Here is a 22,366-nt window from a genome sequence, read left to right as displayed (position 1 = left end):
AAAGTATTTCTAAAAGTTATTGTTTTAGCATGCCTAGTCAAAATATTTTGATTTGCCCGTGTTTCTCTAAGATACTGCACTGCTACTTTTGTTACATATTTTAATTTCCAGGGCACTTCATTTACTTGCTGGGAACATTACTGGCTGTTGATTCATTGTGTGAAACATATGGCATTGTGATATAACCAGCCTTGGAGTTTATCTCATTATGCTTCTGTTAATATGACATATTCCTATACATCACATTTAGTAAGGCATCCAAATGCACAGATGTAAATTTAATAAATTAAGATAAGCAGATATAAATAAAACAGAAGAAATTCTGGAGCAAGTGGTGCATGCGAGCTCAATTTCAATGTTTAAGCGAGGTTTGGATAGGTACAGGGTAATAGGGATATGGAGGGCTATGGTCCCGGTGCAGGTCGATGGGAGTAGGCAGTTTAAATGGTTCAGCACAGACTAGATGGGCTGAAGCGGGCAGTAGCTTTGAGGAAGTAGAGAGTCTGCAGAAGGACATAGCTTAGGAGAATGGGCAAAGAAGTAGCAGGTGGAATACAGTATCAGAAAGTTTATGATCATGCACTTTGGTGGAAGAAATGAAAGGGTTGACTATTTTCTAAATGGAGAAAAAATACAAAAATCTGAGGTGCAATCTTTCCCTGAAGGTTAATTTGCAGGTTGAGTCTGCGGTGTGGAAGGCAAGTGCAATGTTAGCATTCATTTCAAGAGGATGTAATGTTGAGACTTTATAAAGTACTGGTCAAGCCACACTTGGTGAGCAGTTTTGGGCCCCGTATCTTAGAAAGGATGTGCTGAAACTGGAGATGGTTCAAAGGAAGTTCACGAAGATGATTCCACATTGAACAGCTTGTCATATGAAGAGCATTTGATGGCTCTGGACCTGTATTCACTGGAATTCAAAAGAATGAGGAGTGACCTAATTGAAACCTTTTGAATAGTGAAAGGCCTTGATACAGTGGATGTGGAGATGATGTTTCCTATAGTGGGAGTGTCTAAGACCAGAGGATTCAGTCTCAGAATAGAGGGGCATCCTTTTAGAATGGATATGAGGAAGAATTTCTTTAGCCAGAGAGTGGTGAATTAGTGGAATTTGTTGCCATAGGCAGTTGTGGAGACCAAGCCTTTATGTATATTTAAGGCAGAGGATGATAGATTCTTGATTTGTCAGGGTATGAAGGGAGATAGGGGGAAGCTAGGAGATTGGGGCTGAGGAGGAAAATGGATCCATACCATCCGTACAGATCATTTCATCATATCAGTGTATTGAGGTGACAGAAGGGAAAAAAACATGGAGGACTGAGGAGATTTGATCGAGGTATACAAAATTATGAGGGGTATGGATAGGGTAAGTGCAAGCAGGTTTTTTCCACTGAGGTTGGAAGGGACTACAATCAAAGGTCATGGATTAAGAGTGAAAAGTGAAAAGTTCAAAGGGAACATGAGGGGAAACTTCTCTTAGAGAGTAGTGTGAACAACGAGCTGCCAGAACAAGTGGTGCCTGCAAGCTCAATTTCAATGTTTAAGTGAAGTTTGGATAGGTCCATGGATGATAAGGGTATGGAGGGCTATGGTGCCGGTGCAGGACGATGGGAGTAGACAGTTTAAATAGTTTGGCACAGTCTAGATGGGCTCAAGGGCCTGTTCTGTGCTGTACTTTTCTATAACTCTAAGACCCTAAAAGGAATAACAGAATAAAGTATTACAGTTGGAAAGAAAATGCAGAGTTGGCAGACAATACATTACCATAACAAGGTAAATTCAGATGTCAAGAATCACCATACCATACCAGAGGACCATTTAATAGACTTATAATGGGGAGGGAGCATTCAGAATCAGAATCAGAATCAGGTTTAATTGGCAAAGGTCATGAAATTTGTTGTTCTATGGCAGCAGTATTTTGCAATATAGAAAGGTTTAGAAAGTATGCATTATGATCAGAGATTAAAGGAGCTAGGGCTTTACTCTTTGGAGAGAAGGAGGATGAGAGGAGACATGATAGAGGTGTACAAGATAATAAGAGGAATAGATAGAGTGGATAGCCAGTGCCTCTTCCCCAGGGCACCACTGCTCAATACAAGAGGACATGGCTTTAAGGTAAGGGGTGAGAATTTCAAGGGGGATATTAGAGGAAGGTTTTTTACTCAGAGAGTGGTTGGTGCGTGGAATGCACTGCCTGAGTCAGTGGTGGAGGCAGATACACTAGTGAAGTTTAAGAGACTACTAGACAGGTATATGGAGGAATCTAAGGTGGGGGCTTATATGGGAGACAGGGTTTGAGGGTCGGCACAACATTTGTGGGCCGAAGGGCCTGTACTGTGCTGTACTATTCTATGTTCTATGTTCTATACAATAATGAAAAAAATATGAATTACAATGTGTATGTATATAAAATTAAATTAAATAATTTTAAAATATAAATAAATAAATACATACATACATACATAAATAAAAGAGTGAAAAAATAGTGAGGAAGTGTTTATGGGTTCACTGTCCATTCTGATGGTAGAGGGGAAGAAGCTGTTCCTGAATCATTGAGTGTTTGCCTTCAGGCTCCTGTAGCTCCTCGTCCCTGATGGTAATAATGAGAAAAGGGTATGTCTTGGGTGATTGGGATACTTAATGATGGACGGTGCTCTTTTGAGGCATCGCTCCTTGAAGATACCATAGTTGCTGTGAAGGCTAGTGCCCATTATGGAGCTGGCTGATCTTACAACTTTTTGCAGCTTTCTTTGATCTTGTGCGGTAGCCCCTCCATACCAAATGGTGACGCAACCAGTTAGAATGCTCTTCATAGTACGTCTGTAGAAATTTGCAAGTGTCATTGGTGACCTACTGAGTCTCCTCAAGCTCCTACTGAGATATAGCCACTGTCATGCCTTCTTTGTAATTGTATCAATTTCTTGGCCCAGGGTAGACTATCAGAGATGTTGACGTCTAGGACTTGAAACTGCTCATCCTTTCCAGTGCTGATCCCTTGATGAAGACTAGTATGTGTTCCCTCGACTTCCCCTTCCTGAAGTCCACATTCAGGTCCTTGGTCTTATTGAGATTGAGTGCAAGGTTGTTGCTGCAGCACCACTCAACCTCATTCTGTCTCGCTCCTGTAAGCCTTCTCATCACCATCTGAAATTTTACCAACAAAAGTGTCATTGGCACTATGGTGTTTGAGCTGTGCTGGGCCACACAGTCATGGGTGTAGAGAGAGTAGAGTAATGAACTAAGCACACACCTCTGAGGTGCGCCGGTGTTGACTGTGAATGAGGAGGAGATGTTATTTCTGATCTACACAATCTGTGGTGTCCCATGAGGATGTCAAGGATCTAGTTGCAGCAGGAGGTACAGAGACCCAGATTTTAGGATAACAATCAGAATCATTTGTGCTGGTCAACAGTCAGCAGGGGGTCCTTATTTCATTTCTAAATCATGACCACCACCTGGAGAAGTGAACAAGAAGTTGTATGTCTCTTGGGGAAATGCATCTTGCACTTTTATGAATTCTCTCCAAGTTTATTTCCTGAGGGTGGTGAGATGTTCAGGAGAAGAAGTACTCTATTTTTTCCAGCAACACACATAAAAGTTGCTGGTGAACGCAGCAGGCCAGGCAGCATCTCTAGGAAGAGGTGCAGTCGACATTTCAGGCCGAGACCCTTCGTCAGGACTAACTGAAGGAAGAGTGAGTAAGGGATTTGAAAGTTGGAGGGGGAGGGGGAGATCCAAAATGATAGGAGAAGACAGGAGGGGGAAGGATGGAGCCAAGAGCTGGACAGGTGATAGGCAAAAGGGATACGAGAGGATCATGGGACAGGAGGTCCAGGAAGAAAGACAAGGGGCGGGGGGGGGGACCCAGAGGATGGGCAACGGGTATATTCAGAGGGACAGAGGGAAAAAAAGGAGAGCGAGAGAAAGAATGTGTGTATAAAAATAAGTAACAGATGGGGTACGAGGGAGAAGTGGGGCATTAGCGGAAGTTAGAGAAGTCGATGTTCATGCCATCAGGTTGGAGGCTACCCAGACGGAATATAAGGTGTTGTTCCTCCAACCTGAGTGTGGCTTCATCTTTACAGTAGAGGAGGCCGTGGATAGACATGTCAGAATGGGAATGGGATGTGGAATTAAAATGTGTGGCCACTGGGAGATCCTGCTTTCTCTGGCGGAGATGTTCAGCAAAGCGGTCTCTCAGTCTGCGTCGGGTCTCACCAATATATAAAAGGCCACATCGGGAGCACCGGACGCAGTATATCACCCCAGTCGACTCACAGGTGAAGTGTTGCCTCACCTGGAAGGACTGTTTGGTGCCCTGAATGGTGGTAAGGGAGGAAGTGTAAGGGCATGTGTAGCACTTGTTCCGCTTACACAGATAAGTCCTAGGAGGGAGATCAGTGGGGAGGGATGGGGGGGACGAATGGACAAGGGAGTTGCGTAGGAAGCGATCCCTGCGGAATGCAGAGGGGGGGGTGGGAAAGATGTGCTTAGTGGTGGGATCCTGTTGGAGGTGGCGGAAGTTACGGAGAATAATATGTTGGACCCGGAGGCTGGTGGGGTGGTAGGTGAGGACCAAGGGAACCCTATTCCTAGTGGGGTGGCGGGAGGATGGAGTGAGAGCAGACGTACGTGAAATGGGGGAGATGCGTTTAAGAGCAGAGTTGATAGTGGAGGAAGGGAAGCCCCTTTCTTTAAAAAAGGAAGACATCTCCCTCGTCCTAAAATGAAAAGCCTCATCCTGAGAGCAGATGCGGAGGAGACGGAGGAATTGCGAGAAGGGAATGGCGTTTTTGCAAGAGACAGGGTGAGAAGAGGAATAGTCCAGATAGCTGTGAGAGTCAGTAGGCTTATAGTAGACATCAGTGGATAAGCTGTCTCCAGAGACAGAGACAGAGACAGAAAGATCCAGAAAGGGGAGGAAGGTGTCAGAAATGGACCAGGTAAACTTGAGGGCAGGGTGAAAGTTGGAGGCAAAGTTAATAAAGTCAACGAGCTCTGCATGCGTGCAGGAAGCAGTGCCAATGCAGTCGTCGATGTAGCGAAGGAAAGGTGGGGGACAGATACCAGAATAGGCACAGAACATAGATTGTTCCACAAACCCAACAAAAAGGCAGGCATAGTTAGGACCCATACGGGTGCCCATAGCTACACCTTTAGTTTGGAGGAAGTGGGAGGAGCCAAAGGAGAAATTATTAAGAGTAAGGACTAATTCCGCTAGACGGAGCAGAGTGGTGGTAGAGGGGAACTGATTAGGTCTGGAATCCAAAAAGAAGCGTAGAGCTTTGAGACCTTTCTGATGGGGGATGGAAGTATATAGGGACTGGACATCCATGGTGAAAATAAAGCAGTGGGGGCCAGGGAACTTAAAATCATCGAAAAGTTTAAGAGTGTGAGAAGTGTCACGAACATAGGTAGGAAGGGATTGAACAAGGGGGGATAAAACCGTGTCGAGGTATGCAGAAACAAGTTTGGTGGGGCAGGAGCAAGCTGAGACAATAGGTCGGCCAGGACAGGCAGGTTTGTGGATCTTGGGTAGGAGGTAGAAACGGGAAGTGCGGGGTGTGGGAACTATAAGGTTGGTAGCAGTGGATGGGAGATCCCCTGAGCGGATAAAGTCGGTGATGGTGTGGGAGACAATGGCCTGGTGCTCCTTAGTGGGGTCACGATCGAGGGGTAAATAAGAGGAGGTATCCGCGAGTTGTCACTGTGCCCCGGCAAGGTAGAGGTCAGTACGCCAGACTACAACAGCACCCCCCTTATCGGCGGGTTTAATAATGTTAGGATTAGTGCGGAGGGAGTGGAGAGCAGAGCGTTCCGTAGGAGTGAGGTTGGAATGGGAACAAGGTGCGGTGAAGTCGAGACGGTTGATGTCCCATCGGCAGTTAGCGATAAAGAGATCCAGAGCAGGCAGAAGACCAGAGCGGGGTGTCCATGAAGAAGAGGAGGGTTGAAGACGGGAGAAGGGGTCATCGGTGGGGGTGGAAGAGTCCTTGCCGAAGAAGTAGGCTCGGAGACGGAGACGGCGGAAGAAAAGTTCCGCATCATGGCGAAAACGGAAGTTGCTGAGGTGTGGGCGAAGGGGGACAAAGGTGAGGCCCTTACTGAGGACAGAGCGCTCTGCCTCCGACAGTTGAAGGTCAGAGAGGATGGTAAAGACCCGGCACAGATGAGAGCTGGGATCAGAGGGGGGAGGGGGGAGGCTGGGGGTGTCAATGGAAAGGGGGGGGGTTGGGGTGAGAGGAAGATGGAGCTTCTGAGGACCCAGGAGCTGGGAGTCACAATAGCGGCACATAAAGACCCGGCCTGGAGTTCAAGTCTGGAATCTTGAGAGCTGGGATCGGGGGGGGTGGGGGGGGAGGCTGGGGGTGTCGGTGGAGAGGGGAGGATTGGGGTGAGAGGAAGATGGAGCCTCTGAGGGCCCAGGAGCTGAAGGTGGGATCTGAGGGAGTCGGGGTTGCAGAGTAGTGGTGGGGGAAGGGGAGACGGGAGACACAACAGCAGCACATAAAGACCCGGCCTGGAGTTCAAGGCTGGAGTCGCAGTTGGTGGTTGCGCAATCGCTTTGAAGGTGTCCATGGTCGTTGCTGGAGTCCGGGTTTTGAATATGCCCTGAGGTGTTGGAGCCTCTATTTTTTCCCTTTACTTTCAAAATCTGTAGGAAGTGCCAACTAATGTCCCAACTAATGTCAAGGACAAGGATAGATCTGGTCCTAGGGTTGAGGTTCTTAACTGGAAGAAGGCCAAATTTGAAGAAATGAGAAAGGATCTAAAAAGCGTGGATTGGGTCAGGTTGTTCTCTGGCAAGGATGTGATCGGTAGGTGGGAAGCCTTCAAAGGAGAAATTTTGAGAGTGCAGAATTTGTATGTTCCTGTCAGAATTAAAGGCAAAGTGAATTGGAATAAGGAACCTTGGTTCTCAAGGGATATTGCAACTCTGGTAAAGAAGAAGAGGGAGTTGTATGACATGTATAGGAAGCAGGGAGTAAATAAGGTGCTTGAGGAGTATAAGAAGTGCAAGAAAATACTTAAGAAAGAAATCAGGAGGGCTAAAAGGAGACATGAGGTTGCTTTGGCAGTCAAAGTGAAGGATAATCCAAAGAGCTTTTACAGGTATATTAAGAGTAAAAGGATTTTAAGGGATAAAATTGGTCCTCTTGAAGATCAGAGTGGTCGGCTATGTGTGGAACCAAAGGAAATAGGGGAGATCTTAAATAGGTTTTTTTGCGTCTGTATTTACTAAGGAAATTGGCATGAAGTCTATGGAATTAAGGGAAACAAGTAGTGAGATCATGGAAACTGTACAGAACGAAAAGGAGGAGGTCCTTGCTGTCTTGAGGAAAACTAAAGTGGATAAATCCCCAGAACCTGACAGGGTGTTCCCTCGGACCTTGAAGGAGACTAGTGTTGAAATTGCAGGGGCCCTGGCTGAAATATTTAAAATGTCGCTGTCTACAGGTGAAGTGCCGGAGGATTGGAGAAGTGGCTCATGTTGTTCCGTTGTTTAAAAAAGGATCAAAAAGTAATCCGGGAAATTATAGGCCAGTAAGTTTAACGTCGGTAGTAGGTAAGTTATTGGAGGGAGTACTAAGAGACAGAATCTACAAGTATTTGGATAGACAGGGACTTATTAGGGAGAGTCAAAATGGCTTTGTGCGTGGTAGGTCATGTTTGACCAATCTATTGGAGTTTTTCGAGGAGGTTACCAGGAAAGTGGATGAAGGGAAGGCAATGGATATTGTCTACATAGACTTCAGTAAGGCCTTTGACAAGGTCCCGCATGGGAGGTTAGTTAGGAAAATTCAGTCACTAGGTATACATGGAGAGGTGGTAAATTGGATTAGACATTGGCTCAATGGAAGAAGCCAAAGAGTGGTAGTAGAGAATTGCTTCTCCGAGTGGAGGCCTGTGACTAGTGGTGTGCCACAGGGATCAGTGCTGGGTCCATTGTTATTTGTCATCTATATCAATGATCTGGATGATAATGTGGTAAACTGGATCAGAAAATTTGCTGATGATACAAAGATTGGAGGTGTAGTAGACAGTGAGGAAGATTTTCAGAACCTGCAGAGGGACTTGGACCAGCTGGAAAAATGGGCTGAAAAATGTAGATGGAGTTTAATACAGACAAGTGTGAGGTATTGCATGTTGGAAGGACCAACCAAGGTAGAACATACAGGATTAATGGTAAGGCACTGAGGAGTGCAGTGGAACAGAGGGATCTGGGAATACAGATACAAAATTCCCTAAAAATGGCGTCACAGGTAGATAGGGTCATAAAGAGAGCTTTTGGTACATTGGCCTTTATTAATCAAAGTATTGAGTATAAGAGCTGGAATGTTATGATGAGGTTGTATAAGGCATTGGTGAGGCCGAATCTGGAGTATTGTGTTCAGTTTTGGTCACCAAATTACAGGAAGGATATAAATAAGGTTGAAAGAGTGCAGAGAAGGTTTACAAGGATGTTGCCGGGACTTGAGAAACTCAGTTACAGAGAAAGGTTGAATAGGTTAGGACTTTATTCCCTGGAGCGTAGAAGGATGAGGGGAGATTTGATAGAGATATATAAAATCATGATGGGTATTGATAGAGTCAATGCAAGCAGGCATTTTCCACTGAGGCAAGGGGAGAAAAAAACCAGAGGACATGGGTTAAGGGTGAGGGGGGAAAATTTTAAAGGGAACATTAGGGGGGCTTCTTCACACAGAGAGTGGTGGGAGTATGGAATGAGCTGCCAGACGAGGTGGTAAATGCGGGTTCTTTTTTAACATTTAAGAATAAATTGGACAGATGCATGGATGGGAGGTGTATAGAGGGATATGGTCCGTGTGCAGGTCAGTGGGACTAAGCAGAAAATGGTTCAGCACAGCCAAGAAGGGCCAAAAGGCCTGTTTCTGTGCTGTAGTTTCTATAGTTCTATGGTTCTATGGTTCTCTGTTAGTTTTCAAGAAGCTCTGCTAGGAAGAATACGTTTGTATACAATTGTGAAGAGGACAGGTTTGGGCAGCATGTAATGGACAACAATTTGCTATAGTTTGTTCAATTCTATTTGACCGAGGCAGATTGTCCCTTGAATCATATCCAATCAAAGATCTGAGGTCTTTTAGATAAGGAAAATAACTTGAACAGCATCAGTTCTTGACTTCTGGAAGAACTATGGGAAAATGACAAGTTAAGTAACTGAAATACTAATTAGAATATTCAAAGCCATTGGCAGATTGCTATGGTTAAAGCATCAAGAATGCCATAATGCATATCTTAAATTAGTTTATCTGTATTTTAAACTGCATTTGATGCAGTTAAATGAAAGATAAAGCAATAAAAGTATAATTTATATAAACTTGATATCATAAAACCTCGCATTAGGGTACCACCTACCTGAATTAACTACCTAAAATGTTCTGTTACCAGGATTGTGATCAGCAACATTATACTTTACTGGCAGAGATCGTGTCTTGTGGAACAACACCGACTGAAACCTGCCTAAAAACTGTGGTGCTATCAACAGACCATAAGCACAATGTAAGTTCTTTCAGAGGTTATGAGACTAAACTATAGACACCCCTACAATTTACCTCTGATAACCTTACTGTTTATGCTATGAAGTATCTCATCATGCAGACATCTAATCTCTTGCATCAACTTCATTACTTGTTTTCTTTTTATTATAGAATCCTCTCTTCAATATTAATATATACTACTTAACACAGATTTTAACATTTGATATTAGGAATTTAATATGCATTACATTAATGATTGAAGTAACATTAATATTAATTGATGTGATGGTAAAGAAGAGGTAGGGCATGCTTACCTTTATTATTTGAGGCATTGAGTTCAAGAGTCAGGAAGTTAATCACGATGAAGCACCTGACAGCCATAGTGTTTGCTTTATCGCAACATTAGCATCTAATAGAAGAGTGCTTCACTGAAAGTACAAAGTAGTTCCATTGAAGATTAGTTTGCTGCCATGCAGTCTCATAATGTCACCAACATGACTCCAGATGTCATTCAGCATCAGTGCAGGGGAGTACTAATACATTCCCAAATAGGGGCCGTGGACAATTCTGATTTGATGGAGGCAGACGTGAAAGCATACAGGAACATCTGGAGAAATTTCTGAAACGCTGGTTTGCTGCCGCTGTTACTGGGCAATCGAGAATCTTCCGGAGAGAAGGCCCCAAAATCCCCAGCTTTGCCTGCTGCTGGTGATCGAGGCTGAGGTCGAATCATTCGGATAGAGATGGTACTCCGTACTCAGTGTCGGAGGGCTGATCAGAGGCTCGAAGTTTTCGGATGACTCAGAGTCGGACTGTGGTCGGGTATGGCAGGGAGAGTTTTCTTCCTTCTCCCGTCTGCGTGAGATGTGGGACATTCAAGAGACTGAACTTTTTTACTGTGCCATGCCTGTTCTTCATCAAGTTATGGTATTGTTGCACTGTTGTAACTATATGCTATAATTATGTGATTTTTGTTAGTTTTTCAGTCTTGGTCTGTCCTGTGTTTTTGTGATATCACACTGGAGGAATATTGTATCATTTCTTAATGCATGCATTACTAAATGACAATAAAAGAGGACTGCGTGTCCTCATAATCTAACCTAATCTAAATATATAAAGCTGATATACTTCCAAATAGTGTGGCTGGCAATAAGGGAGACTAACTGTCTGGTGGGACAGAAAATGTGCAATTGCTGCTCATGTCTGTTCTTATCTTGGACTGAGGTAGTGACTCTTCCATGTGGTGTGCAAGAAATTTTGGCAAGTTATTATTTTTCATTTGGCTAATAGGACAGTGATGTGGTGGATGATAAATTGGAGGATGAATCCAGATACCCAGATTATTAACTACAGTACTATTCTAACAAGCTTCTTGGGTTCATTACACCAACCATCATAACCGTCTGATGTTGATTATATGCAGGATTCATCTGCGTGCAGTGTATAGGCCTTTTGTTTTATGAACAGCCCTGGTTACTGTATGGAACCTATAAAGCTATTGAAAAGTCCACTATGAAGACCCAAACTGCCTGCTTTTTGCTACTCAAGGAGAAACAAAGGAACTCTCATCACTTTGAGTAGACAGCATCTGTGAAGTCACTGTTGCATTAGTGGCTGTAAATGTGACACTGATACAACAGGAAGCACTACCAGAAATGATCCTCAGGCACATGTTCAGAGTTACTGTGACATCAGGCATGTCACTCCAGAAGTGAAACCCAGGTCACAGCAGATGACTAATCTCAATTATGATTTATTTTTAAAAACTTAGCTTTCAGGTACCAAACTTCTGTATCAGGAAGACACATAAAGAATAATCCTTTAGTTTATCTGCTTCAGCCTCCACTAGATACAAGCCTTTCTTTTCACCCCTTTCTCCTGCTGATCAAAATGGAGTCATAACAACAGAAGGTCCACAATTTCCAAATGTTAATGACAAAATGAAAGCACCCTTTGCCTCAGCCTGTGGTGTGCTGTCCAAGCAACTTTTCTAATGTCACACAACTTAGGTGACTACTAACCTGAAGAGTCTGGGGTTCCGCACGAATTTCTGTGTAGAATTCACACAATGTGTCCTTGCACATATATGGTGATGTTTGACAGGCTAGTATCAATGCACAGGGACTGATAACAATAACAGCCTACACTGCATAATCCTTGTGTGTATACACAACACACAGATCCAAATGTATCGACCTAATAGTAGCACAATTTTTTCTATCAAGTCATCAATGATCCCTGTAAAGACTGCAAACACATCAGGACACAAAGCCTTGAAAGGAAAGGCCACATAATAAAATATTTAAGCCAATATTTCCATTACAATCGAACACTGCGCCCTCTCTTCAGTCTATCATTTTCCGCCTTATTTTTAAAGCACCTTATTATTGATTCTTATCCGTATTCCTTATGTGTCTCACTTTACTCCTTTCAATTCACCACCCTTACCCCTTCTGCTGTGTATTTCCCATTAATTACCTTTGCCATTCTTGTTGGTCAGACTGAAGGTAACTTTAAGATACAAGAGGAACTGAGGCCATGAGGCCATAGCTCCCTAGGAGGAGAGGCACAGACGGTAGGGTAGTGAAGAAGGCATTTGGCATGAATGCCTTCATATTGCCTTACACTGAGTACAACAGTTGGGATGTCATGTTGCAGTTGTACAAAGCTTTGGTAGAACTGACAGAGTGCAGAAGATATTTACCAGAATGTTGCTTGGACTGTAGATATAAAGAATGTTGCCTGGCTGTAGATATGAGGAAAGATTGAATCGGCTGGGTTTATTCTCTCTGGAGTATAAGAGGCTGAGAGGTGACCTTTAGAAATGTCTAAAATTAAGAGTGGCATAGAGGGGTAGTCTTATTCCCAGGGCAGGGATGTCTATAAATCAAGGAAGTACAGTAGGTTTAATTTGAGAGGGGATAAGTTTAAAGTAGACCTGAGGGGATAGGTTTTTCACACGGGGGGATTGGTTACATGGAACAAGCTGCCAAGTGAACTCATGGAGTCAGATACAATTATAAAATTGAAAAGACTGCCAGAAGCAGGTTGTTGGGTGACAGTCAGAGGAGGGAAAGCGAAGGTGAGTAGACAGGTAGTGCAGAGCACTCCTGTGGCCATTCCCCTGAATAATAAGTTTACCGTCCTGGATACTGTTGGTGGGGAAGACCGACCAGGTGTGAGCCACAGTGGCAGGGCCTCTGGCACTGAGTCTGACCCTGTGGTGCAGAAGTTGTAGGATGGAGAAGAGGACAGCTGCCGTCATTGGAGACTCTATAGTCAGGGGAGTAAAAAGGAGATTTTGTGGACGTGAGAAGGACACCCGCATGGTTTGTTGCCTCCTGGGTGCCAGGGTCCGAGATGTTTCTGACCGGGTGCATGACATCCTGGTACGAGAGGGAAAGCAACCAGAAGTCGTGATACATGTTGGCGCCAACGACATAGGCAGGAAGAGGGATGAGGTCCTGAAGTGTGAGTTTCGGGAACTAGGCAGAAGGCTGAAGAACAGGACCTCAAGGGTGGCATTCACAGGATTGCTGCCAGTGCTACGTGATAGTGATGGTAAGAATTGGAGGAGATGGCAGTTGAATACGTGGCTGAGGAGTTGGTGCAGAGAGCAGGGTTTTAGATTTTTGGGACATTGGGATCTCTTCTGGGGAAGGTGGGACCTGTACAGATTGGATGGGTTGCACCTGAGCTCGATGGGGAGCAATATCCTTGCAGGTTGTCACAGTATGTTGACAGGCCGACAAGGGGGAATGCCATACTAGATCTAGTATTAGGTAACGAACCGGGCGAGGTCACAGATCTCTCAGTGGGTGAGCATCTGGGGGACAGTGACCACCACTCCCAGGCCTTCAGCATTATCATGGAAAAGGATAGAATCAGAGAGGACAGGAAAATTTTTAATTGGGGAAGGACAAATTATGAGGCTATAAGACTAGAACTTGTGGGTGTAAATTGGGATGATGTTTTTGCAGGGAAATGGACTATGGACATATGGTCGATGTTTAGGGATCTCTTGCAGGATGTTAGGGATATATTTGTCCCGGTGAGGAAGATAAAGAATGGTAGGGTGAAGGAACCGTGGGTGACAAGTGAAGTGGAAAATCTAGTCGGGTGGAAGAAGGCAGCATACATGAGGTTTAGGAAGCAAGGATCAGATGGGTCCATTGAGGAATATAGGGTAGCAAGAAATAAGCTTAAGAAGGGGCTGAGAAGAGCAAGAAGGCCTTGGCGAGTAGGGTAGAGGAAAATCCCAAGGCATTCTTCAATTATGTGAAGAACAAAAGGATGACAGGAGTGAAGGTAGGACCGATTAGAGATAAAAGTGGGAAGATGTGCCTGGAGGCTATGGAAGTGAGCGAGGTCCTCAATGAATACTCCACTTCGGTATTCACCAATGAGAGGGAACTTGATGACGGTGAGGACAATATGAGTGAGGTTGATGTTCTGGAACATGTTGATATTAAGGGAGAGGAGGTGTTGCAGTTATTAAAATACATTAGGACAGATAAGTCCCCGAGGCCTGACGGAATATTCCCCAGGCTGCTCCACGAGGCGAGGGAAGAGATTGCTGAGCCTCTGGCTGGAATCTTTATGTCCTCATTGTCCACGGGAATAGTACCGGAGGATTGGAGGGAGGTGAATGTTGTCCCCTTGTTCAAAAATGGAAGTAGGGATAGTCCGGGTAATTATAGACCAGTGAGCCTTACGTCTGTGGTGAAGCTGTTGGAAAAGATTCTTAGAGATAGGATCCATGGGCATTTAAAGAATCATGGTCTGATCAGGGACAGTCAGCATGGCTTTGTGAAGGGCAGATCGTGTCTAACAAGCCTGATGGAGTTCTCTGAGGAGGTGACCAGGCATATAGATGAGGGTAGTGCAGTGGATGTGATCTATATGGATTTTAGTAAGGCACTTGACAAGGTTCCAGATGGTAGGCTTATTCAGAAAGTTAGAAGGCATGGAATCCAGGGAAGTTTGGCCAGGTGGATTCAGAATTGGCTTGCCTGCAGAAGGCAGAGGGTCGTGGTGGAGGGAGTACATTTGGATTGGAGGGTTGTGACTAGTGGTGTCCCACAAGGATCGGTTCTGGGACCTCTATTTTTTATCATTTTTATTAACGACCTGGATGTGGGGGTAGAAGGCTGGGTTGGCAAGTGTGCAGACGACTGAAAGGTTGGTGGTGTTGTAGATAGTGCAGAAGATTGTCGAAGATTGCAGAGAGACATTGATAGGTTGCAGAAGTGGGCTGAGAAGTGGCAGATGGAGTTCAACCGGGAGAAATGTGAGGTGGTACACTTTGGAAGAACAAACTCCAAGGCAGAGTACAAAGTAAATGGCAGGATACTTGGTAGTGTGGAGGAGCAGAGGGATCTGGGGGTACATGTCCACAGATCCCTGAAAGTTGCCTCACAAGTAGTTAGGGTAGTTAAGAAAGCTTATGGGGTGTTAGCTTTCATAAGTCGAGGGATAGAGTTTAAGAGTCATGAGGTCATGATACAGCTCTATAAAACTCTGGTTAGGCAGCACTTGGAGTACTGTGTCCAATCTTGGTCGCCTTACTACAGGAAGGATGTGGAAGCCTTGGAAAGGGTACAGAGGAGATTTACCAGGATGCTGCCTGGTTTAGAGAGTATGGATTATGATCAGAGATTAAGGGAGCTAGTGCTTTACTCTTTGGAGAGAAGGAGGATGAGGGGAGACATGATAGAGGTATACAAGATATTAAGAGGAATAGATAGAGTGGATAGCCAGCGCCTCTTCCCCAGGGCACCACTGTTCAATACAAGAGGACATGGCTTTAAGGTAAGGGGTGGGAAGTTCAAGGGGGATATTAGAGGAAGGTTTTTTACTCAGAGAGTGGTTGGTGCATGAAATACACTGCCTGCGTCAGTGGTGGAGGCAGGTACACTATTGAAATTTAAGAGACTACTGGATAGGTATATGGAGGAATTTAAGATGGGGGGTTATATGGGAGGCAGGATTTGAGGGTCGGTACAAAAATGTGGGCTGAAGGGCCTGTAATGTGCTGTACTATTCTATGTTCTATGTAAAAGGCAACTTGGAAAGAATAAAAGTGAAGGATTACAGACCTCTAATGCAGGTAAATGGGATCAGTGTAGACAGGGTAAGATGGGAAAGCCCTTTTCTGTCCTATACAACTCTATAATTCAAGATTTCTATAATTAGAAATGCAGGTTAGAACTAATCTATTAATTCAAATCTTCTATTTGTATTATACAACACTCACTTGTAATAATTGGTTTCATTTTCAGATCCTCGTTTTTAAAGATAGCGGAAATGTTATCATGAATGGTGTTAAGGTGACTTTGCCTCTGGTAACAGGTAAGAACAACTGTGGTGAAATCCGTTAAAGGGACTTTGTTTAATATCATCTGAGGTATGATGAGACGGATGAAGTAATGAAACTGTTTTTACTATATTGCTACAAGTAGAGAACTGTATGCTTTACATGTTGCAACATATGGTGTTTCATTGAGCAACAATCAGGCCTGCCAGCCAACAACATGACCAAGGGCTGTGTCCTCCAGACGGTTCACAAAACTACTAGTTTTACTTCTTCTTCTTTCAAATATGATTCTGCTACTAAACTGCATGCAATTTGAACCTGTAATTTACACTTTGATAGTGAGTTTTAATGCAGATTAAGTGATCTGATGCTTTGCTGTCTCTGTGGGATTTTGGTGAGGTTTTGGGTGGAGTGTACTGCCAGCAGCTTCTTGATCAACTCCATTTCTTGCTCATTTCACCAATTAAAGCATCAAGCAAGATTGAAATCAATGCGGACAAGTGCGGAAGGCAAGCAGGTGTTCAGTGCCATCTGCCTGCATTGGATCGGTCTCTCTCTTCCCTTCTTGCTCGATTCTGGCGCAGGAAGGTGCCTGTGTTTGACCAGTCTCTCTCTCCCTCTTGCTTGATGCTGCCAGAGTCTTGGGCCTTAGGCAAAGTTTAATCATCGCAGTTTGTGGTTGGACTCTGCAGTTCATGTTATATGTGTTTCTAGTTTCTGGTTGCTCCTTTTTTTACTGCTATTTTCTGTGGCTTAATCAGAGCTGCTGGCTCTGCAGCCGGCAGTCAACAAACGACCGCACTAAATTAAACTGAACTGAACTTGTCTGTTTCAATGACTCCGTGGTTTGATGTTTTACATTCTGTGTTTTTCACTCGTTATTTACCATTTGCATGATCTGTACCGTTTTTGCATGATGGGTGTTTGATTTTTTCTTTGAATGGGCTCCATGGTGTTTTTTTGTTTCATGGCTGTCTGGGGGAAGATGAATCTCAGAGTTGTATACTGCACGCATACTCTGATAATAAAGGTACTTTGAACTTTAAAAGTATAGCAAACACAAAATACAGGAGGAACTTGCAGGTCAGGCAGTAGATATCCCTCCATAGACACTACCTGACCTGCTGAGTTCCTTAAACATTTTGTGTGTGTTGCTCACGATTTTCAGCATCTACAGAATCTCTTGTGTCACTGTTTCACTGATGTACAGAATTTGTCACAGAGTCTGTCAGGTGGCATCTACATTAGTTCTTACATTAAGAAGTAATGTGATCTGAATAATCTGATGACATTTTGCTCAATAGTCTAACATATTTGATGATGATGATAACGCTTGGCTGGTGGTGCAGTGACACCAGCACTGGACTCCAGAATGGAGGTTCCCGGATTCAAATCCAGTCGGGCCGTTGCTGAGTATGCTTTCCATCCGTGCCGGGTTGAGTGTCGAGCTCGCAACTCGACCTCGTAAAATAGAGAAAAATACTGTACAGTGAAATGTCTGTGCGAGGAGTGGCGCCCCACACAGCCTTCCAGTCCGTGTCTTGTAAGGCATAAAAATGCCCGACACTGGCCTCTCAGGCCTGAGTCGACATCATCATCATCATCTAACATATTTAAATAAGTAAAAAAAAAGGCAGATAATATATTTATAATATTGGGAGAGCGTTAGCAGGACGTTGGTGAGGCCTACAGGAAATATAAAAATAAGGCTGAAAGGGTACAGAGAAAATTTACAAGGATGTTGCTGGACTCGAGGACCTGAGTTATAAAGAAGGATTACGTAGGTTAAGACTTTATTCCTGGGAATATAGAAGATTGAGAGGAGATTTGAGAGAGGTATACAAAATTATGAGGGGTATAGATTAAATAAATGCAAGCAGGTTTTTTCCATTGAAGTTGGGTGGGATTCCATTCAAAGAAAGGCTCTCAGGATTATAGGTGCAGGTGAAGCCACAGCTTGTGAGTAGCAGTGTGCCAGAGGTCCGTGAGTGTCAGGGAATAAGAGTGAGTTTCATTGCAATTACAAAGGAAAAAGTGCTAGGCAAACTGAAAAATCTTAAGGTGGATAAGTCACCTGGACCAGATGGACTACATCCCAGAGTTCTGGGAGAGGTTGCTGATGAGATAACGGATGTATTGGTTATGATCTTTCAAGAATCACTTGATTGGGACCGAAAGATTGCAAATGTTACTCCACTGTTGAAGAAGGGAGGAAGGCAAAAGAAAGGAAATTCTGGCCAATTAGCCTAACCTCAGTGGTTGGGAAAGTGTTGGAGTCTATTCAATGGATATAGAATATAACAGCAAGGAGACAATACTGATGCTTTATAATTCACCAGTCAGGCTGCATTTGGTGTATTGTGAACAGTTTTGGGCCCCATATCTCAGAAAAGATGTGCTGTCATTGGAGAGAATCCAGGGGAGGTTCACCAGGATGATTCCAGGAATGAAGTGATTAAAATATGAGGAGCATTGGCAGCTTTGGGCCTGTACTCACTGGGATTTACAAGAACACAGGGTGATCTTATTAAAACCTACAGAATGTTGAAAGGACTCGATAGAATAGATGTGGAGAGGATGTTTCCTCTGGTGGGGATATCCAGAACTAGACGGCAGAGGCTCGAAGTAGAAAAATAGAAACATAGAAAACCTACAGCACAATGCAGGCATTTTGGCCCACAAAGCTGTGTCGAACATGTCCTTACCCTAGAAATTACCTAGGGTTACCCATGGCCCTCTATTTTTCTGAGCTCCATGTACCTATCCAGGAGTCTCTTAAAAGACCCTATTGTACCCGCCTCCACCACTGTTGCCGGCAGCCCATTCCACACACTCACTCACCACAGTCTGCATAAAAATTGACATCTCCTCTGTACCTACTTCCAAGCACCTTAAAACTGTGCCCTCTCGTGTTAGCCATTTAGCCCTGGGAAAAAGCCTCTGAGTATTCACACAATCAGTGCCTCTCATCATCTTATACACCTCTATCAGGTCACCTCTCATTCTCCGTCGCTCAAAGGAGAAAAGGCCCAGTTCACTCAACCTAAAGCATGCTCCCCAATCCAGGCAAAATCCTTGTAAATCTCCTCTGCACCCTTCCTATAGTTTCCACATCCTTCCTGTAGTGAGGCGACGAGAACTGAGCACAGAAGTGGGGTCTGACCAGGGCCCTATATAGCTGCAACATTACCTCTTGGCTCTTGAACTCAGTCCCACGGTTGATAAAGGCCAATACACTGTATGCCTTCTTAACCACAGAGTCAATCTGCTCAGCAGCTTTGAGTGTCCTATGGACTCGAACCCCAAGATCCCTCTATCCTCCACACTGCCTAGAGTCTTACCATTAATATTATATTCTACCATCATATTTGACCTACCAAAATGAACCACCTCACACTTATCTGGGGTGAACTCCATCTGCCACTTCTCAGCCCAGTTTTGCATCCAATTAATATCCCACTGTAACCTCTGTCAGCCCTCCACACTATCCACAACACCCCCAACCTTTGTGTCATCAACAAATTTATTAACACATCCATCCATTTCCTCATCCAGGCCATTTATAAAAATCATGAAGAGAGGGATCCCAAAACAGATCCCTGAGGCACACCACTGGTCACCGACCTCCATGCAGAATGTGATCCGTCTACAACTACTCTTTGCCTTCTGTGGGCAAGCCAATTCTGGATTCACAAAGCAAGGTCCCCTTGGATCCCATGCCTCCTTACTTTCTCAATAAACCTGGCATGGGGTATCTTATCAAACGCCTTGCTGAAATCCATATACACTACATCTACTGCTCTACTTTCATCAATGTGTTTAGTCACATCCTCAAAAAATCTAATCAGGCATATAAGGCACGGCCTGCCGTTGACAAAGCCATGCTGACTATTACTAATCATATTATGCTTCTCCAAATGTTCATAAATCCTGCCTCTCAGGACCTTTTCCATTAACTTACCAACCACTGAAGTAAGACCCACTGGTCTATAATTTCCTGGGCTATTCCTATTCCCTTTCTAGAATAAGGTAACAACATCTATAACCTTCCAATCCTCTGGTAACTCTCCCATCCCCATTGACCCGTTGACCATGCAAAGATTATTGCCAGAGGCTCAGCAATCTCTTCCCTTGCCTCCCACAGTAGCCTGGGGTACATTTCATCCGGTCCAGGAGACTCATCCAACTTGATGCTTCCCGAAAGCTTCAGCACATCATCTTTCTTAATGTCTATATGCTCAAGCTTTTCAATCCACTGCAAGTCATCCCTACAATTGCCAAGATCCTTTTCCGTAGTGAATACTGAAGCAAAGTATTCATTAAGTATCTCTGCTATCTCCTCTGGTTTCATACACACATTTCCACCGTCACATTTGATCGGTCCCATTCTCTCATGTTGTATCCTTTTGCTCTTCACATACTTGTAGTTGGAGTACTTGGGGTTTTCCTTAATCCTGCTCACCAAGGCCTTCTCATAGCCCATTCTGGCTCTCCTAATTTCATTCTTAAATTCCTTTTTGCCAGCCTTATAATCTTCTAGATCTCTATAATTACCTGGCTTTTTGAACCTTTTATAAGCTTTTCTTTTCTTCTTGACTAGATTCTCAACAGCCTTTGTACACAATGGTCCCTGTACCCTACCATCCTTTCCCTGTCTCATTGGAAAGTACCTGTGCAGAACTCCATGCAAATATCCCCTGAACATTTGCCACAATTTCTTCCGTACATTTTCCTGAGAACATCTGTTTCCAATTTATGCTTCCAAGTTCCTCCCTGATAGCCTAATGTTTCCCCTTACTCCAAATAAATGCTTTCCTAACTTGTCTGTTCCTATCTCTCTCCAATGCTATAGTAAAGGAGATAGAATTGTGATCACTATCTCCAAAATCTCTCCCACTGAAAGACCTGACACCTGTCTAGGTTCATTTCCCAATACCAGATCAAGTACAGCCTCTTCTCTTATAGGTTTATCTACATATTGTGTCAGGAAGCCTTCCTGAACACACCTAACAAACTCCACCCCATCTAAACCCCTCATTGATTGAGGGGTGAATGTTTAGAACAGAGGTCAGGAGGATTTTTTTAGCCAGGGAGTAGTGAACTTGTGGAATACTCTGCCACAGATTGTGAAGTCCGTGAGTATACTTAAGGTAGAAGTTGATAGTTTCCTGATCAGTCAGGGCATCAAAGGATACGATGGGAAGGCAGGTATATGGGGTTGAGTGGGATCCGGAATCAGCCATGATGGAATGGTGGGTCATACAGAATTAGGCTGAATGGCCTAATTATGCTCCAATGTCTTATGATCTTATTATATTGTAAGGTAATCAAAAAGTCCATTAAAGTTCAACTAGAAGGGAAATTATATATTTTCTTACAACTTCATCTAACTCTTGTCTACAGATTGTGTAGCTTTATAAACCTGTTTAGGCTGTATCTGGAATATTGCATACAGTTTTCGTCACCACATTACTGGAAGAATCTTGAGGCTTTGGAGAGGGTGCAGAAAGGTGTTTGCCAGTTAATGTTAAATGTAAAGAGACAGATCACTCTCTTTAACAGTGTTGAAGAACAGTGGGATCTAGAGGCCCAAGTTCATAGCTGCCAGAAAGTGTCTACATGGGGTCGTGTCGTGGTTAACAAAACACATGACATGCTTGCCTTTATTAGCTGAGGCATTAAATTCAAAGGTCAGTAAGTTATAATGTAGCTTTATAAAACTCTAGTTAGACTATATCAGAGGTATGGTATATTGTTCCGGTTATTCCAAGGCTTTTGAGAGTGTGCAGAAGAGGTTTATCAGGATGCTACCTGGATTAGAGGGCATTTGCGATAATGAAAGGTTGGACAAACTTGGGTTGTTCTCTCTAGAGTGGTGGAGGCTGGGGGGGCGGTGTGCAAAGATCTGATAGAGGTTTAGAAGATTATGAGAGGCATAGATAGAGTTGGCCGGTAATATCTTTTTCCTTGGTATGAAATATCTAAAACCAGAGGATATGCATTTAAGGTGAGAGGTGGTCATTTCAAAAGAGATGTGGAGGCAATATTTTTACATAGAGAGTTGTGGGTGCCTGGAATGCACTGTCTGGGGTGGTGGCAGATGCAGGAACATTAGAGGCATCGAAGAGACATTTAGATGTGAAGAAAATTGAAGATTCTGACATTGTGTAGGCCAAGGGGATTAGTTTAGTTGGCCATTTGATTGCTAATTTATTTGGTCTGGCACAACATTGTGGGCCGAAGGGCCTGTTCCTGTGCTGTATGTTCTATGTTCTGTGTACTGTGTTCTATGTAACTAATAGTACAATACAGGGAGTTGGAGACAGGATCATAGATAATTTGTGAAGACAGTTTTAGGAGATAGTATTTATAGAAACACTGAACTGCATTTTGTTTCCTTCAGCAAATTATACCGTTTTCAAACCATCGACATTCCATATCCTGCTGGAGTCAAAATTTGGCCTGCAGCTGCAAGTCCAGCTGGTTCCTCGGATGCAAGTCTATGTAACTCTCGACCAGTCGTATAAAGGAAAGATATGTGGTAATTATC

At 43.8% G+C, this 22,366-nt stretch overlaps 1 protein-coding gene across 1 annotated transcript in view; it reads left to right on the top strand.

The window, feature by feature from the left end:
* muc2.1 (mucin 2.1) overlaps positions 1–22,366 on the top strand; it is a 104,945-nt gene that overhangs the window by 43,803 nt on the left and 38,776 nt on the right. The window contains exons 10-12 of the mRNA XM_072271360.1: positions 9,412–9,522; positions 15,782–15,851; positions 22,220–22,357. Coding sequence (XP_072127461.1) covers positions 9,412–9,522; positions 15,782–15,851; positions 22,220–22,357 — 319 coding nt within the window. The remainder of the gene's footprint in view (positions 1–9,411; positions 9,523–15,781; positions 15,852–22,219; positions 22,358–22,366) is intronic.

The sequence above is a fragment of the Mobula birostris genome, chromosome 11 (genome assembly GCF_030028105.1).
Source record: "Mobula birostris isolate sMobBir1 chromosome 11, sMobBir1.hap1, whole genome shotgun sequence".
NCBI lineage: Eukaryota > Metazoa > Chordata > Chondrichthyes > Myliobatiformes > Myliobatidae > Mobula > Mobula birostris.
The sequence above is the reverse complement of the archived record's forward strand: the minus strand, read 5'-3'. Positions and strand labels throughout refer to the sequence as shown.